An 18,854-nucleotide genomic window follows, 5' to 3' on the forward strand; every position below is an offset into this window, starting at 1 on the left:
AAGTTGGGAAAGACCTCCAAGATCCCCAAATCCAACCCCAACCACTGCCCACGTCCCTCAGTGCCACATCCCCATGGTTCTGGGATGCCTCTAGGGATGGTGACCCCACCACTTCCATGGGCAGCTGTGCAGTGCAACACCACTCTTTCAGAGAAGTTGTTCCTAATACCCAACCTGACCTCCCCTGGCACAACTTAAGGCCTTTCCCTCTCGTCCTATCGCTGTTACCTGAGGGAAGAGGCCAACTTCCATCTTACTAATAGTTTCTGGGTGGAAGGAGGCACCAATTCCACCCAATAACCATGAAAAGCTCAGAGATCAGGGCAGGGTGCATGGAGCCCAGCAAAGCCACGACTCACCCCGTCCCCATCAACATGCAGAGCTGCTCTCCCATAGGCAGATAAGGACTGCCTGGCAGCCCATCCCTGCCTTCATCTGGAAGGACAGCAACCTTGGGCTCAGGCTGTTTGGAAATAGGGCTGAGCTCATTGGAAGCACCTCTTATCTCCCTACAGGGAAGGTTCTGTGCTGAGCACGGCTGTGCTGCGCTCCCCGATGCTGCGATAAGCCGCCCTTATCAGATGCTTCAGCACTAAAACTCACTGTGCACCAACTAGTCGGGGTTTTTTTTTTTCCTTTTTTTTTTTTTTTTTTTTTCTTTTGGCTTTATGGTTGCCTCCATAAAATCGGCTGGGAAAACTGCTGAAGCAGTAACCCTGCTTGGTTTTAAAGGCAGCTGCAAATCAGCCCCGTGCTCCGGTGCAGCGTGGAGCTGCTTTTATGAGTGCTAATTAACCAGGATCTGCCCTGGGCTCTGCCTCCCACCCAGCCCATGCAGGGCTGGGATTTCACTGCGCTGTGGTTCCGTGCTCTGCACTAATAGGGTTGGGAACGGATTGGGGGTTTTGTAGGATTTGGTGGTGTTTGGACCATGGGGGAGGGTTGGTTGTTGGAAACTTGTGCCCTCTGTGGGTCTGTCTGCATGAGCTGTAGTTGGGAAATGGTTTTTTGGGGAGAGTGATCACTGTTGGAGTTGGAGGAGGAAACTGCCTAATGCCATTCTGCAACTTGAAATAACGGGAAAGGGCAGCAATTCCAGGAATTTCTGATCTAAGACGAGAAATACATCACCTCCAGGATGTGGCCGGGCTGCTCCTGAGTCCTCCTGCCCATAAGTAAAGGGCCACCATTAGTGTCCAGCCTTGGGACTGCCTGAGCTCCTCGGCCACAACAGTGTTTCAGGCATGGGCTGTCTGTTTGCATGCTTCCCCAGAGAGATGCTTGCAGGTTTGCTTCTCCTGATGTTGCAGGAGGGGCAGGAGAGTGCCTCCGTGCTCCCCTTTACCTGGCAGGGCTGGGGCTAAAGGGAAAGATCCTGGTGCTGGGAGAAGCACTGCCACGCTGTGGGGTGCTGGGAGCCGGGCTGCAGGCTGACACATGGCAATTTATTTGGAACTGTGAGTCTTTTCAAGAAAGCAATTTCTTTGACATTTTCTTTTGGCATTTGAAAGGGGGAAAAGGTAGTATTTCCCACGTACGCTCATCGCTCCCATCCCTTCCCCAAAGTGATTTAGATTTCTTGCTCTGCGAGATGCAAGCCATAAACTGTGCATAGAGGGAGGTCGGTGCACACAGCGCGTGGAGCCTGGTGTGCTGTTTGCACAGCAGTGTCCATAAGGATGCCAGGAGCTCTGCAGAGCTGTGGGCTGCATGGCGAGAGGTTCCTTCCAGCCCGGGCTCCCACCGATGTGACACTCACAAGCAACAGTGAAATATCATCAGCATCATGGCTAGGCTTAAATCTTTACTGAGTCTCCATTTTTCTTTCTTTAAACGCTTACAGAATAAATGGAATTTATAATCAGAAACCATAAAATCTCTGATTTATGGTTCATCTTGATGACAATATTTAATAACTCGTGTATATTTTATTACATCTTTTTAATGCCCTGTTGTGGAATTTTACTTAGGCATCTCGCCCTCTATATCAACCTGTCGCAGCACAGATGGGCTGACTTCTTGCCTTGGGCTGCGGATGGAGCCAGGCTGGGTTCTGCCCAGGGCTGCCTGGGTCCATCCAAGTGGGCTGCACACTCAGACCTGGACCATTACAGATCTGACGCTGTTCTCAGTTCCCTTCCAGCATCCCCAGCCAAGCTGCAGTGCAAGTGGAGGAGAAATTCAGCCGTAGGGCCTCTCATCCCTCCTCAAGGACTTTCTGCTTGGAAACCAGCATCTATTTAGGTTATTGGTTTCCCAGTTCAAGTGCATTCTCCTCTGGAGAGCGCTCCCCACCCTTTCTGGGATTGTTAGAGCAAATTAGCTGATGCATCCTATCAGCCTGCTGCACCCGAGGTACCAACCTGTGCTCAGTGCTTGCATGAGGCGGAGCTCTATGAGCCACATTCTGGCTCTGTGGCTCATTGAGCTCATTGAGCAGCTTTCTGCTTCCTCCCTGCACAGCTGAGGAGGGGAGGAGAGAGGGCTGTGGGATCTGAAAGAGGATGGGGAGCAGATAGGGATGGATGTATGATGTATGGAGTGGAGCATGGCTTGGGGTCGTAGAATCATAGAATCATTCAAATTGGAAAAGACCACTAAGATCCCCAAGTCCAACCCAGCGCACCATGGCTGCTGCCCGCATCCCTCAGTGCCACATCCCCATGGTTGTGGAACACCCCCAAGGGTGGTGAGCCCCACTCCCCCTGCAGCTGTGCAGTGCAGCACTGCTCTTTGCAGAAGAAATGTTTCCTAATATCCAACCTGTGTCACATCACCCTGATGGGGACTGGTGGGCCAGCTGTGGCTGCGCCCTCCCATTGGAACCCATTGGTTCCTTTTTGACATAGCCAGAAAATCTTAAGTCTTGTTTGCGGCGTTTGGACTAATTTTTCATTGTGGGACTGTCTGAAATCTTTGCAGTGGGAAATCTGCTTCCTACAGGTCTCCTGCTCTCTTGCAAAACATCTGTAGAGTTTTCATCCCCCTGCCTCTGCTCTGCTGGGAGGTGGGGCTGCCAGAGGTGTGAATAACCCCAAAGAGCTGTGGTGTGGTGCTACCTGGGTCTAACTCTAAGTTAAAGTTTGGCAAAGGAGTGGCCACCTGAGGAGGTGGGAAGAGATGGCAGCTTATTAATATCTCTCAGGCAAGGCTGGAAATGAGGAAAGGGAATTACTCATGGTCTCGGAAGGTGGTAGGACAAGAAGCAATGGCTGAGGGAGGGAGGGGTTTTGTCCAGCCATTAGAAAGCTCCCAGAGGGGCAGCCCTGGCGCCAGGCATCTATGGGGCAGACAGAGGGGAGGATCTTTAGGAAATGCACAGGTCATCCTGCTGACCCCATCGGTGCCATCATCAATTCCACCGTGGGCATTCGATAAGTCGGCGTAACGGCTGGGAAATCTCTTCTCCTGACTGCATGCAGTGCTGGGAGGCACCGTGCTGCCCATGGAGCATTGAGCAGCAGTAATTGCAGCCCTGCAGCTCCATGTTTGCCATGGCAGGAGGCAGGGCTTTGCTGATGAGGTGCCAAGGATGCTCACAGCAGATGTGCTGCCAGCCCTCCTGGTTTTCCTGCCAGTCTCTGAGGTCTCGTTGGAGCTCGTGTTTTTTTCTCAATGCTCCTGGAGTTGTACAGTTGCACAGGAGTCGTGGCTTTCGTTTAGGAGGAGGTTTGACATGTCACAATTGCGGAAAAAAAATGTGTGAAAATATGGCTGTAGGCTAATAAACGAGCATGTCTTCATTATTAATTTTTATATAGGATCTGAAAATGAAGGCTTCTGGGGGGATCACACTTGGACTGGTGGAGCTGTGGGGTTTGCAAGGGCTGGGATCGACCTGGGGAGCTCTGAGCCCCATCCCTGCAGGGACTGAGCCTTTTTTAGAAGGAAACCAGTGCTGGGCAAGATGGGATGAGTGATGTCCAGGAGCAAAGTTTGGGGTTGTACTGGCAGCGTAGGTGCTGGCAGCCAGCCCTGGGCGCTCCCCCTTCTCTCCACTGAGCAGAGCTTAAATGCCACAGGAATCCGTGTCGCTTTTCAGAGGCTGTTACAGCAAATTGTTAGCAGGCGAGGGGCAGCGCAGGAGCTGTCGCTATCGGCTGCGTTTTGTTAATCTGATCTGAAGGGTCCTCTTGTGAGTGCATCTGGAGCGGTCCCTGCCTCGCTCTGCAGATGCAGATTGCCATGTGTGGGATAAGGGGCACTGAGACATGCCAGATTTCCCACCCAACCTCCACATTTCCACCCTAGAGCTGTGCCCCCACTGCTGCGTCCTGCGGCTTTGCACCTGAATGTACATCAGTGCACGGTGAGTCAGGATGGAGAGGGCTGTGCATGGAATCCTGAATACATTTTTCACTTCAGAAAATGCAAAAGCTGTTTGGTTTCCTGGGACAGTTTCTATTTGTGCAGAGCAGTTGATGTTCCAGGAGCTGCTGCAGGTCCCAGTGGGAGTGCAGCACACTTCCCATGATGGGTGGCTCTTCCAGCAAGCAGAACTGCCTTCGGTTCTAATGAAACTCCAGTGCCGAAGAGGAGAAAAATCCATTCTGTGGAAATTTTGCTTTTTGGGAATTTCTTTTGCAGATGAGGTAGTTGGGGGATTTTTTTTCATTAAAAGCATATATATATATATCTATATATTTGAGTTTCGCTGGATTTCCATTTTCCAGCCAACTCTCTCTGCGATGCTGTTCCTGCAGCAGCGAATGACTTTTTTTTCCCCCTCAGGAAATTTTCTAATATCAATTTAATTTTGACTCTCACAACTGCATCTATTCCGCAGGGAACGCTCCCGCCAAGGAAGTGTTCCCTCTTAGCAGCAAGTTCATTTTCCAGCTTAAAAACATCATTCAGTCATTCCTAATGAAAGATATAATCAACTTTCAGGCTTCGTGGCTTAGCTGAGCCCCTAATGGGGATGGGGAAACCATTCCAACAGTGGCTCAGCCTGCCTTTGCCTCACTGCAGGGTGTGCTCACAGCTTGCAATGAGTTGCGCTGGGTGAGGTTGCACCCAGAGAATGCAACCTGTGCAGGGCTCATACGGGTGCAGCATCCATGTGGGTGCAATGCAGGACTTGATTCCTTGATTTGTGGCCTTTGCAGCCTGCAGGGTTTGCTCCATTCCAGCCCCGAGCTGAAGCTTTTGGACACTGCTGCACGCAGTGCTTTGGGGCCGCTGGGCAGATTTGCTTTGCTTTGTTGCATGACATCTGCAGGCAGTGGGTCAGCTGAGCTTTTGTTTTCTTGCCTCGGAAAGAACGAGAAAGAAGAAAAACCCAGACAGCCCCATTTGTGTCCTGTCTGATTGCATTTCCGTGCCTACATATCTGCTCTGCATAAACGTTGGTGGAGCGCTACGGGGGGAATAGGCTGTCGTTGCATTAATGCGCCTTGCAGCAGAAAGGAAAGCCAAAGGAAAGGAAAGCAGTTTGCTTTGAGACCTCACTGCATTACACCACAGGTAGTGCACCAGGCACCCCCTCCTGCACCCAGATCTCCCTCCCGAGCAAGCAGGATTACACTGCTCTGCATTGCCCTTGGGTCTGGACACACACACAGCACCCATCCCAGCCCCTCTGCTCCCCCAGCCCATCAGTCCGTGTCCGTCTGTCCTTCTGCTGAGCTTTTCACTGCTGCCTTTCCTCCCTCTGAGTCCGGCTTATAGGATTAGGCACAAAAATGGAGGGTTTTGGTGTATAATAGTGGGGCTGCAATTACCTTACAAATAGAGTGCAATTACACCATGGTGATGCTTCCGAATCACCTCCCCATCACTCGCTACTCCTGATAGCTGGCATTTCTCTGTGTTTCCGCACTAAGGATGCCTACTTCTGCCCAGTTGTGCCTTTGGCTTCTTGGTCACCTGTCTGTGTGGTTTTAGCATTCACTGGCACCACCGATACTGCACTTACACTTTAATTAATTTACAGCCATGGAGCTGCCCTTCCAGTTATATGTGTGGAAATTGCAAGTGTGGGAAGCACAGCTGCTGTGCAACCATCCCACCACTGCACTGTGATTGCACCTGTTGTGCCGTCAGCGTGCAGCCAAGGTGGACTTTTGGTGGCTCTCCTGGCATGGATGGGGGAATGGTGGAATCACAGAGCTGACAGGTGACCCACAGAGCTCACGGAGGGCAGCATCACCCAGAAATCACACCCACACCCGGAGTGATGATGCTGCAAAGGCTGCTGGTAGAAGCCAAGCGCACATCTTTTGGGGTGCAGCAGTGGGATTTTTTCCATTTTTGCCCAAATCTGTTGCATTTATGATGTTAAGCAACCTCTTTTCCCTTGGTGATTTGCCACGTGTGACAATCCTGCTGTTGAGAAGGGTCCCACTCAGCAGACTTGGGCTGATGAAGCTGAGCTCAGTGCCTGTCACACATCTCAATCTCCCCCTTTTCATTGGAACAAGGAAAGCTGTTTTCCTGCCTCTCGAAGCTGGTTGAGACCTACAGATGACGAGCACTGTAACGTAATGCATTTTTATCATTATTAAGCTCCCAGCGCCTCTTTCCCTGTCAGTACAATCAGGCTAATGAGATGTACCCACAGCTCCCAGAGCTGGGAGGACAATTCGGTCCATTTCTTCCGTTTGGATGGAGCAGAGCGCTGTTGGTTGCCCGGATCCCTCTGCCACCACTGATGCCAGCTGGTGCAGGCTCCAGGACCGGGGGCCAGGGTCCTCCCTGGTGCACCATCATTGACTTTAATTGGGCTCCGCCAGGGAGAGGTTTGGATTGCGGATCTGCTGGCGGTGGGTTGGTGCCAGATGGCAGATCTCCATGTCCTCTTCCCCTACAGCCTGAAGGCAGAGAGGGGAAAGAGCCTCGCGAAGGGGAAAAATGGGCAGAGAATCCTGAAACACAATGAGGACTGATTCAAAGCTGCTGCGCTCCAACCCGGTTTGCTCATTATGCGGTTGTAATTGGCATCTGAGATGTGTGCTTACAAGCAAAGCCTTGCTACCCCGTGGCCAAGTTCTGCAGTGACGTCACTGCCCTCCCCAAAACACCGTTTCTCCTTACTTATCACAGAGTCATTAAGGTTGGAAAAGACCTCAAAGATCATCTGGTCCAACCATCAGGCCTTTCTCCCACCGTGCCCACTGAACCTTGTCCTTATGGCTCTATGACACTAATGGTGAAGTGATTTAATTACCAGCCTGGGTGTCCTGAGGGAGGGCCACGACTCCTTCAACCATCTCAAAGCATTGGGGCTTCGTGGGGGGACAGCAGGGCTCTGTGCTGGTGGTGGACTTTGGTCGTGTAGGAAACCCTTGGCTTTCATCCTCCTCACCGTGAACCCTTCTGCTCTGAATCTTCTCTCCCATTTTGATATTCCCTTTGGTGCTTTAGAGCTAGCTTGTGGCTATTTTATAAATCTATCTATATATGTATAGTTAAGAAAAAATGGCCCAATTGTGGCTTTTCACACGCGTTCCTCACTCTGCAAAGAAGAGCAGCGATGGGAGGAGGTGGCAGCGATTGGTATAGGCACAGTGGGATGTGGGGACGCGGGGGGTTCCCCAAAGCAGCCCAGAGCTGTCACCCAGAGCCCCTTCTGTCACTGCTCCATCTGTGCCTCGTGGGTTATCTGAGGACGTGGGGTCCACAGAGCAGCAGTCAGAAGGGAGCAGCGCCGTAGTACAACCACATGGAAGCTGATAACTCACAGTGATGGCTTTGCCAGCAGGGAGGAAAAAAAAAAATCCAACACCCTGTAAATTTGCTTTGTTTTGATATTCAGCTACTCCTTTTTCTCGTGGAGTATGTGCTAATGTGTATGATAGCTCCGTGGCGGTGTCAGAACAAAATATTCAGATGGTTCCCACCAGTTGGTGCTTGGCGAGCTGTTTCCGAAGGCTGGTGTGGAAGAGGGGAGCATCTTCGTGTCAGCATCCCCCCGCTCCCTCCTGCCTTCATCTCAGGCCTCCATCCTCACCGAAATGAGCAGCAAATCAATGTGTGCCTAATAAAAGATGATTGGAAATTGCTAATAGGAGTGTGGGAGGGCAGCCTTGCCGCCCGGAGCCGAGATGAGTATGGATTTTCTCTTGCCAAGGATTGTAAACACTGCTGAGCTCCCCAGGGAGCCCCGGATGCTCACCCTCTCCTTTTGCCCTCATCGTTCTCCAGCAGCCTTAAAGGAGCCCAGTAATGGCAATTAGCTGCATTAATTAGCAAGAGCTAGCAGCACTTAGCCCCCATCCCAAGCTGTGCATGCTCTGGAAGGCATGTGATAAATGAGGGCGTCGGGTGGGGAGGTTCTCAGTGCCTTGGTGCTGGGTCCAATCTCTGTTCCCCATAACTGGGAGCCCCTTATTTCTTTACGGTGACCCCACCGCCTCCCCGGGCAGCCTGTTCCATTGCATTACCATCCATTCAGAGAAGAAATTTTCCCTAATATCCAACCAGCAGATGCAAAACCCCTTCTGGGCTGGTGCATGTGGTCCATCCGTGTCACAGGACAGCCCTTCTGTGCCCAAAGGCAGCTTTCAGGATGCTCTTTCTTTGGAGTAAGGTTCCCAGTGCCAGGACACGGAGCTTTGAGGTGTGATGCCCAAAGCTCTGCTTGGCAGCAGCCCGCGCATCACCGTGGCCAAAAGTATTAATGCAGGGGAAAAGTTAACCACACTTACTGAACTGCAAAAAAGGTTGTTTTTATACCCCTTTATTGGAATATAAAGACAGCTTTTATAACCTTTTAAAGGGACATAAAAGCAGCTCGGAGACTTGAAAGCTCGCTCCAATTTAAGACGGCGTGGCGGTGCTGACAGGTTTGGGATGCGGTTGCAGGGAGGAGAAGGGGATGCTGCAGGTCCTCCTGGAGGTGGCACGTGCTGCTGGGGTGCACGCTGCAATGGGATCCCTCCTCTCCCCCCATCGACGGGGATTTGCCTTCATGCCCTGTGTTGGCACAGCGGTCGCTGGGACGCGACATGAACAGCAGAGTGACCTTTCCAGCAGCCCCACGGCACAGGTTGAATATGGAGAGGCTGTGATGCTCCCTTCTCCCTATGCCACCTCCCAGATAATAAAGCTTCCAGACAGAGTGCTGCATGGCCACGAAGAGGAAGGGAGCGGGAGCAGCTGCTTCTAATTTTGCTTCGTGGGGAGGGAGGGAGGTGATGCTGAGAGCACCCCGCATTCTCTGCACATATTTTTCATCATTATAGGCAGAAATGCCAGAGTGGTGACAGATATTAATGCAGTTCACGCCGGGAGAAAATCTTCTTTCCATCAGACTCAATGTTCAGCAAGAGGGCAGTGCCATTTGCAGCCCTCGGGAGGATGTGTTTGAAAGGTGATGTGTTTTTTCCCTGGGAAGTTTTATTCCGAGATGAAGTTCAGATTGGAGCAAGGGCACCTGGATCCGTCACAGTGGGGCTGCTCCGTGCCGTGGATCCAAGCAGATGTGCTGGAGAGGCATTGGGATTTGGGTGCAGCCCGAAGTGCCCACGCAGAGCCCGGGGATGTCACTGCCACGTGTGGCTGTTTGGGGGCCCGTGGTCCATCCCATGGCACACAGCTGTAAGGTCTGCAGAGTTCCTCTGCACAGTGCTGCGCTTCCTCGCGCCCCTCAGCCTCCTTTTATTTGCTTATCCCACTAAATATTCATCAGTAACATTTAAGACAAAGGAAAGAGATAATTACAAGGGGAGAATTTTTTTGCAGTATTAAAGGTTAACAGAATTCTTGGCATTTGTGCCTTGTCGATCTCCGTGTAATTATGCTCATTTCCCAGAATTCAGAGGTGACTGTGCCTGTTAACGCTCAAAGATGGTACCCCGGGAATTAAATTTATGAGATCATTTCTCAAGATCTTCAGATTCAACCCAAGCATCCTGCTTAATGGCACGGTCATTATTAATATTATTCTTGGACCCGCCGCGCGGGGCAGAGGACAGGTGGCAAACAGAACACTGATGCATGTGGGCAGCAGCACGCCTGGCTTTTGTTCCTGAGCCATTTGGCAACCTCAGTGCTTTGTGAAATGAGCATTTCGCTTTGGGTTGGCGGGAGCTGCAAAGGTGTGGGTTGGAGGTCCAGCAGAGCAGCGCCGTTTTGGCTGTCGGGAGTCGGGATGGGAGCATTTGCATCTCCGCAGCTCTGGTGTTTAATGAGAAAACAAGTGTTAGCCCATGCGACGTGCCTTATCAGTGCACAACAGGAGGCAAAAGCAGAGGAGGAAAGCTTGGTTCTTTGCATTCCTCGTGTCCGTGCTGGAGCTGCTGAGGAGCTGAGGTGAGCACCGAGGCACGGCTCGCTTTGCTTTGCCGCCTGAGCAGACTTTTCCTCCCCTTGCACACTTAGTGCTGTTAAGATGCAGAGCGGGTAGGGTTGCGGAGCGCTGGGTTCATGTCATACGCTTACACAGTGCTATTGGATGGCCCACGGCGTGGTTTTACCCCATGTCGTTCCCCTGATTCGTCCCACCTGACGCTGTGAGCAGAGGGGCTGCGCTCCTGAGCGCTAACACAGCACGGCCTTGCAGCCATGCAACGAGCTGCAGATTGATATGAAACCAATATCGATCCGTACCACGCACAGCTGGGATCAATCCCCTTTGATATCTTCCCCTGTGCCAGTGTGGCTCGGCATCTTTGAGAATTCTCTAGTAGACATGTTTAATATGACAGCGGCACGTATGGAGGTGTCACTCCATCAATGCATATGTTGTGTTGGGTGAGCTGCGCTCCGAGGCTGAGATAGTGAGAACTGTCAGAAAGGAGCAATCAGTAAATCAGAGCGTCTCCTTAAGGGGACTTGCCCATGGGGATGGGGGGGGTCACCATCCCTGGGGGTGTTGCAGAGCTGTGGGGATGTGGGCAGTGGGCACAGTGGGGTGGGCTGGGGTTGGACTTGAGTTGCAACAGGTTGGGAAAAGCAGAAAGCGGAGCAGGGAGGGGCTGCGTGGATGGCTTTATGCATTTTGCATGCTGTCTGTGCCCACTGCTTGGCACCGGTGTCAGGGAATGAGGGCTGAGCGCCCGCGGGGACACTCCACACATTCAGAAAAACGGCCCCAAATGGCCCCAAATGCAATTTCTCCGCTCAATGCAGGGAAAGCCTTTGGGGCAAGAAGGGCTCAGAATGGCTCCAGCCAAGGAAGGCTCTCAATCATTGCTTCTTAATTGGGGTCGGCGTTAACAAGGGGATAAATGAGGCAGTGTGGTGAGCAGAGCAGGAGCCCACATCCTTTGTGTGCCGTGAATGGGCACTGCTGTGCAGGGCTCAGTGCTGTGTGTGTGCACCTGACTGATGCCAAGCAGTGAGGCCGTGTTTGCAGCAATGGACCTGATGGAGAATAATGCAGCGCCGTAGCATGGAGGGGATTGTGAACAGTTTGAGCATAAATTATGGTTCTGATCATATTTGGCAATTTCAGACTAAAAATAAATGTGGACTTTGGGGTTATAGATTGCCATCTATCAGCTTCGTGAAAAGGAGAAAAAAAAGGAATTAAAAGCCAAATCCGGCCATACAAATTGCCTGGCTGTGACCTACTTATGGAAAGTCAGGTTTTTTGTTGGTTCTTTTTTTTTTTTTCCTCCAGAATTGAACTCTCTCAGTATGGGGAGGTGCGGGCTGTGTGTGTGTAGGTTTGCTGGCTGCTGGGTGTGAGGGCATCCATCGAGCAGCCCCCAAGCAGATGCATGGGAGAGGGATGCTGTGTAGTTCTGGGCATGCGGGAAGAGGTGGAAATTGTTTTATTTCAGTTGATGGAGGAGTGTCAGCAGCAGGCTTGCATCAGGGCATGGGACCACTCAACGATGCACATTGGCCTTGTTTGTTCTGTTTCACCCCAAAGCAGGAGGTTTTGCTGGAAGGCTCAGTGCTGAGCAGATTCCTGCAGCAGTGGGGAATGCTGGCTGGGGCTGGGTTTGGGCTTACAGTTGCAACTGATCTCGGGCAAACTGATTGTGCAGAAGTCATGGCTGGGCTTTGGGGGAGCACAGGGGCGAAGGAGGGGAGCGTGCCCCAGGAGCTGCTGCAAAGTGGCACTGCCGAGTCTCACCCTGTCCAATCTCACTGGAAAATTGAGTCATTATCTCTCCCCTCCCCAGATATTGCCTCCTTTGCACAGCAGCACCCATGGCTCCTTCTGGCGGTGTCCCTGAGAGCTCTCAGCATCCTCCCTGCTGCTCACTGCTCCCCTGCATCCCTCCGTGCGATGCTCCCCGCCCCTCCTGCTCACAACTGCTGCCAGGAGGGGGGGCCTTCAGCCTTGGAGGCTGCGAGAGGAGATAAATATGTGTGCAGAGCAGGTGTGTGTGCGCCCGGCTCGTTCCGCTTGTTTCCTGCCTGTTGCTTGCGAAGGAAGGAGATTTTTATCTGAGCAGGAAGAAAGCAAAGGAGCTGAAAGCAAGGCGAGGTGCTGCTTTGCAAGCATCTTCGGCCGTGCATGGCAGGCTCTGCTGCTGTGGTCAAAAAGCAGCGAAGGAAAAAAGGCTCTCTCATCCCCAGAGGAGGCTACAAAGCTCTCTTTCTCTTCCTGCTGAACCTTCGCAGCTGGACTCGGTTGCTGGCTCCTCTGCTGCTGGAGCGACTGAATTATTGAAAGGAATCTTGATTTTGTTTTCTCTTTGCTGTTTTCATGCGTTGCGTTTATTGTCTATAGATATTTTTAAAGTCTGAAGCAATTACAGCTGTCAGAAAAGAGACGAGCTGTGACAGGCTGATTTATATGTACATTGCATGTATGCAAGAGAGGGAGAGCGGGATGGGCAGGAATTCTGCTGGGCATTGGTATGCAGGAACCAGCCATTTAAATTCCTTGGGACTCGCAGGCAACACCAAGCATCTCCTAACAGGGTTGGTTGGTGGCTTTGGGTTGGGATGGATGAAACTGCAAGCCTTTTGAGGTCCTCCTGCTCTCAGCACTGACAGGTGCTTTCTGTCCTGATGGAGGGTGCCCAGCTTGAATGTTGCTTTAGGAGTTTGCATGGCTGCAGTCCTTGTGATCCCATTGGTTTTGCTGATGAAGGAGCCTGTCACAGCCCAGGCAAAGGGAGCAGGGTGTGCGCTGAGGGTCCTATGCATGAGGGCAGCTAATAAGTAGCACAGGGTGGTCCCAAAAGGATGCTCCAGCAAAATCAGTGCCTCTTGTTCCTCGCTGACTTACACATCCCTGAAAATTCCCTGCTCCAGGGGAAATGCAGCCCTGCACGTGGAGTTTCATTCTGTCACAAACTCATCTTGCTGTTTGCATCTAGGTTTTGTGGCTGCAAAAGTTGTGAAGCCCTCCTGCACTGAGCAGGGTGAGCTGCAGAGCTCCCTCCTCCCGCTGAGGGCTGCAGAGAGCTGCTCCCTTCTCCAGGGAGCCGGGAAGTGGAGGGAGGGAATGCAGGGCAGCACGTCCCAGCAGTGCTGGATTCATAAAGCAGAGCCTTCGGAAGGGAAAGGAGTCAGGAGAGAGATGCAAAGCAATCCCCTTCTCATATGACCTATCAGTGCGCACAATAATAATAAAGCTTTATTTGATTGAGTGTTTCCTCTGCCTGGCACAGCTCATAATGTTTGAGAGATTAAATAGCACAGTTAGTGAATTAAGCAGTAGTTTACAGGGGATTCGGAGACTCCGGGGATTAGTAACGGGCTATGGATGCTTTCACATCTAGGTCACCCCTCGGAATCCAGCTCAGGTTGGCAGTGATTTAAAGCCCACAAAAATTCCCCGGTGCGGGGCGAGGGCTGCAGAGCGTGCGGCGAGGGATGGAGGAGGGAGGATTTGGGGATGGGGCACTGTGTGAGCGGGGGGTGCGGGGCTGCAGGAGCTGAAGGCAAAGCACCTCTCTGTGGCTGCGGGATGTTATGCTCTGAGGATGGCTCCCAGCACCTTTTGCCAGCACGAAGCTGTGCCTGGAAATATTATTAACGCGTCCGGCCGCTAGCGGAGGGAATGAGGAACTGCTCGGCATAAGCAAATGCGCTATCTGTTAAATTATGAGCTGATAAAAAGTACTCGGGGACTGAGCTTGCAGCTGGGGAGGAATTTAGCACTGACGCTCATGTCTGTGAGGTGCAGAGGACCAGGGGGGCACCCTCCTGCCTCTCCTCGTCGCTGTCTGCATGGGTTTTTTTTGGTGGGTGAGGGGAAATGTGGGAAGGGGGAACCATCCCGCGCCTCAGTTTCCCCTCCTGCGCAGTGCCTTTGTGCCCGGGGAGGGGATGGTGTGGAGGCAGAGGGGGGTAAATATCAGAGGTCGTTTGGCTGCCGGGTGCAGGTAAGCACGCCGGGAAGTGAGGAGGGGAGAGGGGGGGAGGTACCCCATCCCATCCCATCCCCATGGAGCACGGTGCGGTGGGGGTTAAGGCGGCCGTCCTTCGCCTGAGAGCGCGCGCCCACTGCCTGCGCGCGGCTGTGCGGTGCTGTGAGCGTGCGGGAGCCAAAGTGCCGGTCAGTGATGGAGCCGCTGCCATGACAACCCCGGGCAGACAGCCTGCGTGCCGCGCAGGGATGCTCCCGAGCAGCCGTGCCGCCGGGGCTGGGATGCTGCCGCCCTTCTGCACCCCGTCCTCCTGCTGCTGAGGGTGTCCGACATCCCAACATCAGCCGACATCCCAACATCAGCCGACATCCCACAGCCCGGCATCCCGCATCCCAGCGCCCTGCGTCCCGCCGGGACCAGCCTGCCTTTGGGACCCCGCGCTGGGCTGGAGGAGGAGAGGGACTGCTGGGCACTCGGAGGCCTTTGCCCGCTGTGCCTTTGTTGCTTCTGGACCCACTTGCTAGCTCGCTGCAGGGAGTGGTGGTCTTTTTCTGCCGCCTGTTGTTGGCTTTTCTTTCTTTCTTTTTTTTTTTTTTTTTTCTTTCTTTTTTTTTTTTTTCCCTTGTTTTTATGGACTGCCCCCGCTCGGGGAGCTGCGAACTCGGGACAAGTGTGTGTGCGTGCGGGGCGGGAGCGCGGCGCAGCCCCCGGCACCTCCGTGCCCAAGTGAGCCTCGGACTGCTCCCGGGAAGAGCCGGCTCGCCCAGCGTCCAGCACCTTTGCCACTTATCCTCCTCCTCTTCCTCCTCCCCCCGGCCCTCCCGTCCTCCTCCCTCACCCGAGGATACTGGGGACTCCCTCCGGATGCCGCTCGGCAGGCTCAGTGCTCGCAGGCTGCCTTTCCAGGGGCTCTCCTGATCTCCGTGGAGCTCCGCATCGCTCGCCTCCGCGCCCGCCCCGGTGGTTTTGCTCCCCCCCGTCCCCACACACACGCACCCCCTCCCTCCTCTCCCCCCTTTTCGCTCCCGGTGGCCTCGTCGGGTGTGTTTTTTGCCTGGTGGAAAAGTCCCTGCTGCCCAGGATGGGGGTCGGTGGGTGCTTAGCCCTGCCCTGGAGGTGCCTAGTCGTCCTCTGTCTCAGGCTGCTCTTCCTTGTGCCCGCAGGAGTGCCCGTGCGCAGCGGAGATGCCACCTTCCCCAAAGCTATGGACAACGTGACTGTGCGGCAAGGGGAGAGTGCCACGCTCAGGTAGGAGCTGCTGCCTCGGGTTGGGCTGGGGGGAGTTGTGCTGCGCGGGAGCTGCCTGTGCTTTTGGGATGTGCCTCAGTTTCCCCAGTCGGGGAACTAAAAAGCTGGGAGCGCCGCTCCCCTCTTTAGGGCTGCGGGAGGGGGATGTGGGGCTGTGGGCTGCACCCCCTGCCCAGGTCCTGCCTGCAGCGGTGCCATGGAAGCAGGGGTTGTGCCCAGCGCTGTGCCCCGCTCCTTGTCCCCGTTCTTGCAGCAGATGGGCGCAGTGTCTTGGTGGGGCTGCTGGGCAGGGATACGAGCAGTACAAAGCTGCATTTTAATTGCTGTGCTCGGGAGCAGTGCTTGCAACTCAGGAGAGACTTTGGTATCTGCGGGGTTGGGTGTGCGCAGGGGAGCGAGTGGAGCAGGGCCAAGGCAGGATGACAGAACAAGGGAATGATCTTTGGTCGGACTCTCTTACAAATGTGAATCCTCTCCCTGTGTGTTTGCTGGGACTCGGCATCCTGTAGCTGTGCCTTTCAGCCCCACGGCCCCTGCACCTTCCCAGGAGGAAAGAACAGAGCAGCCGTGCGCCATCCCGATGATTTTGTCTTGTGGCATGTCATGGCTGGGCCAGAAAGGTTGGGTGTGGGTGTGTAGGGGTGTGTTGGATCAGAGCTCACCTCCCTGTTTCTGATTAAAATAGCTCTTCCAAACATCTGGGCTTTCCCAAGCACCGAAAATCCTATGGATTTATAATGGGATGGCCGAAAGGGAAGGTTTCGTGTTAAGGGAGCAAAAGCTGCAGGAGGGAGGCATGGGTATGGGCACTCTGCAAACTCACTGAGAGGAGGAGAGCTGCTCTGCTTGGGGTTCCTGCCCTGCCCATGGTGCCCAGCCCCGCTCAGTGTGCAGCGTGCAGACAAACCAAGCACTGCACAGAAAGCAGAGGGACAGCGGCGTGAGTCAGCACGGAGTCAGGGCTGCTTTCCTTCTCAGCAACGCTGTTGGGTGGTGACACACGGGTGACAAATCTTGCACCTGGCTTTGGGAAACAGCCCTGCAGGCAGTATCCCATTGTGCTTCCCCTTGGGCCCGTTGCTCCTGGGAATTATCCATCTCATGGCATTAGTTTGGTCACTGGAGAGGTGTAGCAGTGCGTGTTGCAATGGCAGTTTGGTGGTTTTTTCCTGCTGGTGTAAGGTGGGGACGGTTGGGAGCAATGAGTCGCTCTGGCGGTGCAGCCATCGATCTGTTGTTTGGGAGTTCACTTGTTCAGAATAGCAATGCTGCCGCGTGTTTCCTCCCGCCCAGCACAGCACACTGATGCTGGGAGCACAGGGAGGGGGAAAACGATCTTCCTCTCTTTTTTCCTCCCTTCCCACTCATTTCCATGCGCGGTGGGAGGACGGCAAGGCGCAGCCAAGGACTTGGAAGGAAGCATATGTCTCTGGAGGTCCCTTTTTATGGTTGTTTTTTTTCGTTTTTGTTTTGTTTTGTTTTGTTTTGTTTTTTCCCCCCGCTGACAAAAGGGAAAGCAAGCTGAAAAACTTTGCTGCTTCTGTGAAAACCCCGCAAGGGCTGCAATTAGGTTACTCCACACTGGGTGCCAGCAGCCCTGCAGTGCCCTCCTCGCTCCACGTCCAGCATGTTGGTCGCAGCACAATGCATAGCTGCAGGGAGCAGCTTGTGCCTGGGCCCAGCAAAGCACAGCCCCAAAACTCATTTAAAGGTGTGCAGGCTTTGCTCTGTGTTGTTCCATAGTTATGTTTGGGTGTATGGCTGCAGGTGCTTTGGTTGGGGATGGTGCGTTTGGGGTCAGTGCTATGGGGCTGCGCTCGTGTGCCTGCAAGGATGAGTCAGAGTGGGGTGGGGGCACCAGGGATGTGTTTCCTTCTGTCTTGGGATGTCTGCTGAAGCACACAGATGTTTGTGTTGCTTTGGTCATGGTTAAATGTAAATCTGTGGCTAGGTGCTGATATAGAGCTCGTGCCTGGGGTGGTTGTGGGTGAGTTACTCTGGGGTGCGGTAGAAACTGCAGGGATATAGGAAGAGGACTTGTGGATGTCCAGTCTGACGTCTCAGTGCCTTTATCAGTGCCCATGTTGGGCTCTTGGGATTATGCTCAGGGCTTGGGGATAGCACAAGGTGCTTTTCTTCATCACACGGTGAGGGTGAGGCTGGTCCATCCCATCCCACACCTTGGTTGCATCCTACCCACCCCAGTAACAAGCAGCTCGCACCCTGTGCTTGCAGCAGTGCCAAACCCAACCCATTTCTCAGACCTCTGCAGGAGCTTTCTCAGCACCAAAACAAGAGGTTTGATTGCGGTTTCACTCTGATAGGCATCAGTCAGCACTTCCCACGCACGGCTCTGACAATGCCAGCAGCACACACGGGTGCTTGCAGGCGTCCCCATGAGTTCACAGTGCCCTGAGCAGGAGCAGGTGCAGATCCAACCAGAGCAGCACTTCTTTCCCTGACTGCTCCCTGGTTTTCCTGATGCCTTTATTCACTTTGATTCCACCGTGAAGAGTCATATCTGAGTTTAACAGGAGCTGAATCTCTTCTAACCCCTATGTTTCATGTGGTTTCCGTGCCCTTTGCCATTGCTCTCCACAGTGCTTTACCTGAACCTGTTTTTACAAATGCATTTTGCCTGTGTTGTGCTCTGGAAGTAATTTTGGAGAAATGATAACTTGGCGGTGAAACAAAACAAAATCAAGCATGTTTGTTTGCCTTTGATGGATACAAACAGAACCTGCCTGCTTGCTGCACAGGAGGGAATCTTCCTCACACACGGCTCTGTTCTGTGGGGCTCTGTTGGATTTGGATCCTTCCCTGCACCCACAGACCCGCAGCAGAGGGGCTGCACAGCCCCAATGCATCCCCAGTGCTGCCTCTGGCTTTGCTTGCGACGGCGTTTCTGAGAGAGGAGTTGATTGCTAAAGTGACATGTCAGCAAATCTCAGCCACCTCTCCCCCATCTCTGAGATGGAATCAGCCTAAAGTGGGGGGAAAAAAAAAAAAAAAACAACAACAAAAAAAACCACACGTCATATGCGTGGATTATTTTTATTTTTTCTGAGTACAATTTCCATCCGAAATGAGATGCGCTACTGATTGCTGTGCCAGAGAGGGCTTCCCTTTATAGCACTGCTGCCTCGAGCTCAGCGTGGCTTTTGGGGCTGGGGGCATCTTGTGCATTTCTGTGTCCATCCTAAGGCTGAGTGCCAGCTTGAGGAAGGTGTGAATCCAGCAGATGGCACTCTGGGATGGGAGGGGTGGTAGGGTGAGGATCAGAGCCTGTAGGTACACAGCTGTCCAGTGGGAAGGTGCTGGGGTGGCATCCCTAATTGCTAAGCCAGTGTTATGAGATGGAAGTTCATCTGATGTTAGGTGCCC

General features: G+C 53.3%; 1 protein-coding gene across 9 annotated transcripts in view; it reads left to right on the forward strand.

Annotated features, from left to right (window-relative positions):
- Window positions 1–18,854, forward strand: part of LOC100547960 (protein CEPU-1) — a 294,126-nt gene that overhangs the window by 174,193 nt on the left and 101,079 nt on the right. For 7 of the 9 annotated variants that reach the window (XM_085209231.1, XM_085209226.1, XM_085209233.1 and 4 more), the window contains one exon: window positions 15,386–15,470. In XM_085209231.1, the coding sequence (XP_085065357.1) occupies window positions 15,386–15,470 (85 nt within the window). Of the gene's footprint in view, window positions 1–15,215; window positions 15,471–18,854 lie in introns of those variants that run through there. The other 2 variants (XM_031556864.2, XM_010723615.3) reach the window with 2 other exon arrangements.

Source organism: Meleagris gallopavo, chromosome 26, assembly GCF_905368555.1.
Source record: "Meleagris gallopavo chromosome 26, MGAL_WU_HG_1.1, whole genome shotgun sequence".
NCBI classification, from domain to species: Eukaryota; Metazoa; Chordata; class Aves; order Galliformes; family Phasianidae; genus Meleagris; species Meleagris gallopavo.